The 10,230-nt window shown below is 39.9% G+C and overlaps 1 protein-coding gene across 1 annotated transcript; it reads left to right on the forward strand.

Moving 5' to 3' along the window:
• Positions 1-446: 446 nt before the first annotated feature.
• poc5 (POC5 centriolar protein homolog (Chlamydomonas)) lies at positions 447-10,044 on the forward strand. The gene is made up of 13 exons (XM_042488379.1): positions 447-518; positions 1,650-1,733; positions 2,352-2,505; positions 3,187-3,279; positions 3,445-3,644; positions 4,845-5,021; positions 5,549-5,653; positions 6,844-7,023; positions 7,228-7,411; positions 9,075-9,208; positions 9,312-9,413; positions 9,623-9,793; positions 9,898-10,044. Exons 2-13 carry the CDS (start codon positions 1,650-1,652, stop codon positions 10,030-10,032), a joined length of 1,719 nt encoding a protein of 572 aa, XP_042344313.1. The 5' UTR covers positions 447-518; the 3' UTR covers positions 10,033-10,044.
• Positions 10,045-10,230: the final 186 nt, after the last annotated feature.

A 10,230-nucleotide genomic window follows, 5' to 3' on the forward strand; every position in this document is an offset into this window, starting at 1 on the left:
GAACTAAAAACTCACTCCTTTAAACATTAATGTGTAAATCTGGTATCTTTCAAGCAATCATTCTTAAGGGTTAAAAGTACTATGATTTTGAGGGAATATCTGACCCTGTGTGAACAGTAAGACCACTCTACCAGTAGTAATTGCCAGGCTGCAGTGCTAATAGCTAGCATTAGAAGTACCCCGATACTCACTACTGCTAATGCTGCTACTGGCTGCCATCATAATCGTGAAGTAAATGAGCTGTATTGTCAAAATACAGAAACAACTGAAGCGGAGCTTTTTGTTTGTAGCCTTGTGGGTGCCCTGCTTTGCTCCGCGTTGTTCCGCTTACCGTTACCACGGAAACATTTTACCCAGTCAGAGAGCGAGTTAGAAATGCGCGAGAAAACAGTAGCCAATCAGAGAGTCTGTTGTTTAGGAGTCCACGGGTTTGAAACGGCAGAGCAAGCAGTTTCTAACTGACGGAATAACTCGGGGAAACAGCTAAGTGTGGCAGCCTGCACAGAAATATAAAACAGGTAAATATTTCCAAAAGCACCGTTACTGCACATCAATTGCCAGAGTAGGTACGTTATCTAATAGTTATAGTTTACGTTTATAGACCTGAAATACAGTTAAAACAGCACTTACTTCCCTTGCTCCATCGAGTTGTAACGTTATGTTTTTCAATCGAAAATGAAGCGTCTCCGTTTTTAGTATATAATGACAATTGGTGGCTAGCTGATGTTATGTAATATCCATTTATACGTTAGTTTGCCAGAAACGGCGTAACTTGCAGTAGCTGTAGGGAAAAACACACTGGCATAGCTGTTTTCAAAGCGTGGTTAGCCGAGGGACTGTTCGTTATTTATTAGAGGGTAGGGGGTGGGCCAAAACAGAGGAGACACTTGAGATATTTTTTGAAGCACTGGGGGGAGAGTTTGTTTTGGCTAAAGGAAGGGACCTACAACTTTACACAGACATATTTTGTATTTATTTTAAATACCCACAAAACCAGCAAGTGGGTTTTAAAGGTAAAAATTTACTTAAACAATACATTTATCATGGTTAGAAACAGAAATAAAAATATTTATGGTGTAGGAAGTGTCATACTTTTCCATCAGTCACTTGGAGAGGCTCAAGGAAAAATATTTGTGGCTTTGGGGAGGTCATGATATATATTTAAAAAAAACAAAAACAAAACTGAATTCACACCCTAGCCAATCCCCTACTTTGATAAAGTACAGTTTCTAACATTGATATAGTACATGTGAGAATGTGTAAACTTCTCTTACCAAAGAACAACAGTTAATGTTAACGCATATGTTGTAAAATGTAGATTGCATGTTTTATGACATTATGTAAACAAAGATGTTTTGTGTATTTTATGTGTTTATGACCATTTATATATAGTTTTGTCCTGATGGCCTGTGTTTACTGTAAACTGTTGCTCCATCATAAGCTGCAACATTACTTGCAGCCCACTTCCATGTGCAATGGTGTAAGGCTGTTGAAGACAAATATGTTGATACGACATGTTTAAAGTATTATATATAAACTATGATTTGCAACTACACATATGAGGCATACATGTGGCTCAACATTTATAGCTTTTGCTGTATGTAAAGTATCCCTAAACAAACATCATTCCACATATTTATTTTGTCTAGATGTCCTCAGACGAAGAGGAACCAACAAGTCCTGTTCTGCCTAAGGACTCTGATGCGGGCAGCTCTGTCTCCTCTGAGCTTCAGGTGATTAAAGAAAAACACATTCCCAATTTAAGTGCCGTTATGTACATGTCACGATAAAGTTGGTCAGAGCAAGCAACACATGCAATCAGACAAGTTTTAAAAATACACCCAGTTTCAATCAATAATCCAAACCACTTATTTGAAAGCGAAAACAAAGGTTAACACACCTGAAAAATCTATTAGAATTGCCCATTGCCCTTTCCATTGTAAAACTAAATGGATGCACAACTATTTCAAGTATGGAAGTCAACTGAAGTGAAAGCGGTAGCTCTGGCAAATTAAATGGATGTTTGCAACAGGCAGTTTGAATACCAACTTTAACATTCACTCTAATTTTTGCGTCCCAGTTTGCCTAAGGTATTTAGATATTATTGTTTAACTGGGAACTTGTTAAAATACCAGTATAGTTGCTTGTGTTGACTGTCAGCTCTCTAAAGCTGTATATGACAGGGTTTGTGCATCCCTGTATCCTGCAATAGAAATGATGACTGTGGAATTCAGGAACTATACAAATAAGAAACCAATTATGAAAAATATACATTAATTTATAGAAATATGCAGATGTCAATAGACACTTGTGCTCGCAGGGATTTTTTAAAATTGTTTTTGGATCAACAGGATGAGTATGAGGAGCTCCTTCGCTATGCTGTGGTCACCCCTAAACTTGACAGACTCACCACTGCTCACTTGCAGCAGCTTAGCACCTCACATCTGCCTGCAGAGGGTCGGAGTTCTCGGAGAAAAGATGACACAAAATCACTGCGCCCAGCAGGTATCTCTGGATTCTTCTTGTATGCAGGACACATTCATACACACACATTTTTTCACTAAGCCTTTTTGACAGAAACACAACTTGAGCCCTTCCAGACACTGCCCCCATCAAATGATCAGCTGTCAAAAAGGATTTGGTATCACAGCATGGAGAAAAATGTAGTGTGTGTTTATCAGCCTCATATTTTCAGCTTGTAAACCAGTCTAGTCAAGATGCATATGATATCAGTCTGTCAGATTGTACCCCCTATCTCTTTCCCCTACGATACCCACATCTTAAACAGTCCATCAGACCCCCACCCCCGAGCTCCAGCTCCAGCTGCAGCTCTCATTGGAGGTTTAGTGCTTTAACTGTCATGGAGTAGTGCACAGGGATGTAGAAAGCAGACGGCCGATTGGTAATGATCTCCTGGCTCTCTGCCCGCACTGCTCTTTAGAGTGCTGGCTTTCTCTTCCCCCTGCAGGATTTAATTAAGATATTGACATAAATGCATTCCTGGACGAGGAACCGTGCTCGTCTTATTCAGCATTCACGACATCACATTTTTCTGTTCTTAAACTGTCTTTTGTTTTCTGACTTTTACATTTTACCTTTATTTTTTACTCGTTTATGTCATGTAAAATGTATTTTAGCAACATTTCCTTTTTTATCTGTTTACCATTTTGCCTCGTCTTCTGTTAGATACCGCCACTGAAACTCAAGATGGAAGGCATTCAAGCCGGAGTGTCAGATCATCACAGGTTTCCCCTGTGATTGTTGAGCCCTCCACACATGGTAAATTGAACTAAAAATACAAAGATGCAAATGATTAGTTGTGATATCTAATTCTATATTAATTTCTCTTGATATCAATTAAGCGTATAAAATACAGTGACCATGAAGTTGCAATGATGTCAAATTTCTGGTGATATTCTTGTTGATTTTTTATTTGCCTTCCAGTTGAGGAGCTGGCAGGTCGGTCATCTAGCAGGGCATCGCTGGCCTCAAACACTCCCTCAGACAGGTCACAGAGGGCGTCTGAGAGGTCTCGGTCAAACAGCCCAAACCTCCTCGAGTCCGCTGTGACAGAGATGTTTATCTCGGAGGAGAACATAAGCAAGATGGAGAACATTCTGGACACATGGAGCAACAACCTGAAGGTTAGCCTGCTTCCTCGCACTGTAAAACTGTCTTTCCATAATCAATCAATTTAATGGCTCTTATTTGCCGCCTGCTTGAGAGCTGACTGTAGATAATGTTGGACGGCTATATATAGGGCTCTGACATACAGTAGCTGAATGATAATAATAGTAATAGCGGCAGTGTGTTTCAGCAGTTTACAGCAAAATAGGCACAAACTGGCAGGTTTATTCTTGAAAACTGAGTTACGCATAAGTAGAAAAGATGTAGTAAAATGTCATCAGGGCAGTAATTAAGCCTTTTAAGTGCAATGTAGCCGGCAAATTATGCTTGTCTTGTGGCATAAAAATGTCAGAAAAGTGTAACTGTGCTTCATTCACAAAACTAAAAGTATTACATGTTATGTTTGTTTTAGTTTCAGATTATATGTATGATAAAAAATTTGCAGCTGAAATGTGTAAGGTAGGTTTATATTGACATTTTCCATACTCATTCAATCAGGCAGTTAGACTGTGATGGATTAAATGCAAGAAATACTGTGGACCGCGTGCGATGGTGAGGAAGAGGTCAAAGATTATGAAAGACTTGTAAAGTGTTGGAGTCTTAGGAAGCCTTTTTGAATAGGTTGACAGCTCTGCTCTTCGTGGAAACAAGTGACCTTTTAATTGTGTCTCCCAATGGAATGATTTTGGAGGAAGTGAGTGCCTTGTCATGGGTGTCCTTCCTGCCCTTTTGTTCTAATGTTGTACAGTTCATTCATGAAGGGCAGATGACAAGCAATCACCTGCTAAGCAGTGCTGATAAAAAGGTGTTTGACCTTGGGAAAAGGCAGAGGCCTGGACTGTGGTGGAGAGAGTTTAAACTTTTTTGGTTTTTTTGACCAATTAGTTGCTTGTGAGCCTCTGTTGTCATGTCAAAATCTGTTGTTTTAATTTCCAAATAAGCCAAGTATGTTAACATTTGTGGATGTGGTTATGCTTGACCCTGTAGAAACTTAGCCGAGGTCACAATTAAACCATTACCCCTAAAGCTGAATATACGTTCTGCATCATGGTGTTGTGTTGGCTGCATGTGGTAGCCTGTCCCATGGACCTCTGAATCCTCCAGCGCACCCGTTTATCTCATTCAAAATCTACAGAAGAATTGTGTACAGACATCCTCGTTTACTGAAGCAGTGTATGAACACATTGTGACTGTCCCACCCTCTATTTCCCAATTAGTCAAATGTGCTGACTGAGCTCAGGAAGTGGAAGCTGGCCTTCATGGAGCAACACAAGCTGGAGATGAGGAAAGAGAGGGAGAGGCATGCCGCCCAGACAGCTGCCCTGAGGTCAGAGCTGGACAGCCTGAAGGGGCTGCTGCAAACCTACGAGACTTCCAACCAGAGAAAAGATGAGGTGACTGTTTTTATTTGCTTTCTCCTGTTTATAATGTGCTGGTTGGTTAGACATGAATTAAAGGAATATTCCACCCCCCATATGACCTGTTGTATATCAGTTACTTATCCCGTGTTATGTTGAAATAGGGAAGAAAACTTTCTTTCCTCATGCTTCCACAGTGAACAAAGAATCCAAAAACAGAGTAAATTCTTGATGAATGGGAGCCATAGGGGGCCACGTTTAACAACAGCAAAACTATTTCAAAACATCCATTTACAAACTCTCACACAACTTATCCAGTCGCATGCTCAGTACTTCCATGGTTTGGGGGGTGAAGTGCTCCTTTAAGCACCGGACTTAGATTTCATTTCCAGTTACTTCCATTTGTGGGACATTTTAGTGTAGGATTGGGTGGGATTAATCCATGTCTAAGCTATCAGCCCCATATCGCCATTGTTCGCTCACTTGCACATTCTGTCTCTCATTCTTTTGTACATATAGAACTTGAAGCTGACAAGCTTTTTGTGTAATGTGTCCTCCCTCAGGTGATTGTGAACCTGAGCCAGGTGTTGGACAGACAAAAAGAAAAACAGGAAAAAATGAGGGCCTTCACCCACTGGAGACTCAAGCACACTGAGGCCAAAGAGGAGGTACACTGATGACGTTATGGTGTTTCTAACAAGCTAATAACTATTTACATTGGGTGTGGGTGTATAGATTGACTAAATTTCATAGCATTTTTTAATGCAAGGAGCATATTTACGGGCTCTTTTACACAGCATCAGTGTTGGCTTATTGGTTGTCTTCATATTTAAAGCTTTAAAGATTTAAAGCTTCTAACTCACACATCTTGCATAACCCACACTTGTGTCCTTTAACAGTAAGAAGATACAGATGCTTACTGATTTAGTCAACCAAAAACAAAGTTTTTGAATTTCATTTTTAAAAATTTGTGAAAAGAGAAGGAAAAAAAACTACTACTGCTCTGCATGAACATGATATAAAAGGTGAAGGCAGGACAAAATATTTGTTTTGGTGGAGCTAATCTGTTTGGCTGAGCTGCCCAAATAGATCGGCCGTTTGGGAAACACTTACTGCGTGTGATAATGGGATTTTTTTCATACAGAAAAAATCATACAGACTATATTAGAGTAATAAGTGTGTGTGTGTCATTCAGATGAACATCACACGAGCATCACATTTATTATCTCAGCATCGTAATGATCGCCTTTGGATCATTGGTTCACTCTTTACTTTAGGCTGTGATCTGCGTAGATTGTCAGGTTAGATAACTTAACATAATTAGTTTTTCAGTGTTTTTAAATTTTATTTTCATATATGTATATTTCTTTTAGGAAAGGATGTAAAATTACTGGTAGTGGATGTACTTTAACATTGCGAGATTACTGTCAGTGCAGTTTAATGGTTTATGCAAATAATCCCTCTGCATGAGTTACCGACCCATACATCACATTGTCACTGCACACTGAACATGCGTATGCCACATTTTAACACAAATATCCCCTCTTGGTAAATTTACATAATATGGGAAATTTTGACAGTGCGCTGATGGACAATCTGTTCCTTTTCTTACTGCTTGTCAAACAAATGCATAAAATATTAAAATATTTAAAAGGAGAAAAAAAGTGACATTCACAAAATAGCTATTTATGCCATGTGTTTAAAATGTAAAATATAGTGCATGACTCACAGTTTTGTCTAAACCATGACACAGAAAGTGCATCACAAGAAAAAAAGTACTGTACCTGCATAAGAATGAATAATGGGTGTAATTATTTCCTCTTGTGAATATTTTCATGGTCTTGTGGTTCCCTGCTAGGCTCATGCTGCCCGAGTAGCACGGCAGCACTACAATTTGCAGCTGAAGAAGAGGGTGTGGTCAGGCTGGCAGTCCCTGATCCAGAAACACTGGAAGGTCAAGGTGGAGCGGGCTTGCCGTGCACGGGCTGAGGAGGTCTGCACCCGCCTGTCTGAAGAGTATGAAGCCAAACTGGCAGAGGTAAATAAGTGAGTGAGGGACCTGCATATGAAACAGTGTGTATGGTGTTAATGCGTTGTTGACAACAGGAATCATAGCAGTCAGAAAGATGCATTGTACATTTACAAATCATGTAAAGCAGACCCAAACCACCACTGCTTTTGTCAGTATGTACAATCTGATAAATGAATGATTCTTTCCATTTTCTGCCACCGATCTCGGCAGCACTGTGAAGCTATAGAGAAGGCCCAGGCAGAGATTCAGAGACTGCGACTAGAGCGAGAGCGCTATGAAGACTCTATGAAGAAAGCCTTCATGAGGGGCGTATGTGCTCTCAACATGGAGGCTCTCGGCATGTTCCATACTGCAGAGGGACGGACAGAACAACCTTCAGTTCATGATCAGAATGGTTCGTAACAGAATGACCACACAAACCATATTTTCTAAACAACTAGCACATTAAAGCTTGCACTGCTAACATCGTCACAAACACCATAACCACATAAATAGACCCCTTGTTCTGTACAACAAAGCGTAAAAGCATTGCTAGCCTTGCCTCTGTGCTGTATTGATTTAGCCCAGCTTTCAAAACAGAAACTAACAGATAGAAAAGAAAGAAACATCATTTCTCCAATAGAGTGCAGCTGTGTGCTATTGACAATTGTGGAGATTTATGAATGAGAGCAGGGAAGGGTGGTCTTTGTTTTTTTCTTGAAGTCATTCACTGACTTACCCAAAGGACTGATGAGTCCGTGGATGTGCTGAGTGCTAACTGTAGGGTACTTTGCACAGGGTATAATTTTGATGTGGCTCTAAAAAATTAGTTAGAAAAATCAAATAGCCTTTTGCGACATTTGTTAAATTGTGAAATTGCTGCTTTTATTAAGTAGTATGTTGGTGCTGTGAAAATTGCCTGTAAGGGCTTGGGATAATGCAGGATATGTGAGTAGACACATAAATGTCATAAACCTTGGACCAGACAATGGCACCTTGTCTGAGGTGCAACAGGCCAACAATGCTAAGGTTCACAAAACATTTAAATGACAGTACAGTAGTATTAGTTGGCCTGGTAATTGCCCGTAGAACTCGTAGCATTACATCATTATCTGCACACAGTCACATTGACACCAGCACAGACCTATTTTTTAATGCTGTCGAAAACCAAATTCACACCCTGCCATCACCATGCTGCACCAAAAGTTAAGATCAGGCAACAGATCTATTCTGCCGTCCTCACTGTGCTATTTTTGGTGAGTGCATGGCTGCTGAAGCTGGATCTCACTGTTTTGAGCTTGTGCAAATGAACTCTAGCATGATCTTCTGTTCAGCCATCTGCTTTCAGGTTTAATGAGTCTTGCAACTTGAAATGCATATTATTATATGACTGTCAAACTGGGTTGTTTATAGAAAAGTCTTCTCTGACTCTTACTCATACTTATTTTTACAGAAGCCTATTTCTGCCAATGTGATGAAAAAAAGATCCTCATTATAATGAGGAACTTTCTTGAAGTAATGACTTAGTATGACAAAATAATGACAAATACCACATCATTATTTTGAGATACAAAGGAGTTATTTGAGAATGTTTCTTATTATCTTGAGATACTAAGCCATTATCCCAAGATAAGTAAGTCATTATTATGAGAGAGCTTCTTGTTATTTTGAGACACTAACACATTATTTTGAAAGTATTTCTCATTAATTATAGATACTAAGTCATTACTTTGAGAAAGCTTATCATTATTCTGAGATAATTTTGAGGTAATACATCTTTATCTTTTTTTTTGATAAATTGGCTCATTATGTAGTGATATTGTGTCATTATTTCAAGAAAGTTTACTATTGTAATGATTCTTTTTTTCGTCACATTGCTGTCATGGGCTTCCATAGGACTTAACCAACCAGACAATACAACTAGCCAAGCAGCCAAAGAGGAAAGATTAAGAACATTTGTAAAGTCCAGTTCAACATTCAGCACTAAAATTTGTGATTTTTTTGTAACTATAACAAACTTGTACCAAGAATATACAGTGCCAGATTCTGACTCAATTAATCTTTTTTTCTTTCTGTAGATATTTTACCTCCCCAGGATGAGCCTGGCTCTGTTACATTGGCTCAACTTCAACCGTATCCCATCTCATCAACACGGTACAGTCCAGTCCACTTTGACCGCCCGGACCCTTCCCACAGCGAAGTAGAGGATATGGTGAGACCCTTAAAATTACTAGAGAAACCATACATTTATCTGCACACCATAATTCTTATCTGCCTCTCTCCTCCCATTTGCGCCCCGATTTCCTTGTCCTCAGGTGGGATCTGGTGCCCCCGGGTCTAGAGCAGAAGTGATCCCTCCTACTACAGTGGTGCACAGCTCCCTCCCACATGGGGGCACTGCAAGTTCCCACAAACAGGTTAGCATTAAACATATTGATTTACTGTCTCAGGTACATGCCATTACAAGTAAGGACAGTGTCCACTGTTGTTGAATATCAAGGAATCATGGAATAAATGGCTGTCAAACTGATGACTAACTACACAGAATTATTTGATTTTAGTACAGAGGGAGTCTCTACTACTGAAGTCACAGTTGGATATGATGCATCGCTATTTGTTTGTCCAGGTGAGCGGTCGTGTTGTCACAGCCAGTCAACAAAAACCCTCAAAGACTGTGACGGCTCGGATCACTGCACGTAGTGACGTCAGTAAGGCTGCACGCAGCAACCTCCAGGTGATGGGTGTGGCACCACCCATGAGCTCTGTGATAGTCGAACGCCATCATCCTGTTACGCAGGTATGACACAGTGTGAATCATGACTGCATTGCTAACTATTTGTTATTTTGTGCCATGTGAAGCTGAAAAATAATAATGAGCATTTTTTTCTTTCATTCCTTCAGGTCACCATCGGTCAGGCCATGGCTTCTAAGTTTCCCCGCTCATCACAACAGGGCCAAAGCTCCACCGGAGGCAGACGCAAGTCCAGAGCACACACCAGCACATGCCACGTACACTCTATCAAAGTAGTTGACTGACCACACACACATATCACATGGGAAGTGTTGCTCACCTCAACTAGATTTAAAATGTAACAAATCCTGTGCACCAATATTAGAAATAGTTTACTGTGGCATCAGGTATAAGTTCATTTTATTTTGATATCTTGGAGGGAATTTTTCTCTCTGCAATTTGGAGCAAACATTGCATTTTTAAGCTTCCTTTCATGAATGAGA

Source organism: Plectropomus leopardus, chromosome 6 (assembly GCF_008729295.1).
Source record: "Plectropomus leopardus isolate mb chromosome 6, YSFRI_Pleo_2.0, whole genome shotgun sequence".
Taxonomy (NCBI): domain Eukaryota; kingdom Metazoa; phylum Chordata; class Actinopteri; order Perciformes; family Serranidae; genus Plectropomus; species Plectropomus leopardus.

Excerpts from the sequence above, each read along its gene's own strand:
- poc5 (XM_042488379.1), top strand. The coding sequence starts at position 1,650 with ATGTCCTCAGACGAAGAGGAACCAACAAGTCCTGTTCTGCCTAAGGAC. Across the intron at positions 1,734-2,351 it reads CTGTCTCCTCTGAGCTTCAG|GATGAGTATGAGGAGCTCCT; the intron begins GTGATTAAAGAA and ends TTGGATCAACAG. Across the intron at positions 3,645-4,844 it reads CATGGAGCAACAACCTGAAG|TCAAATGTGCTGACTGAGCT; the intron begins GTTAGCCTGCTT and ends TTTCCCAATTAG.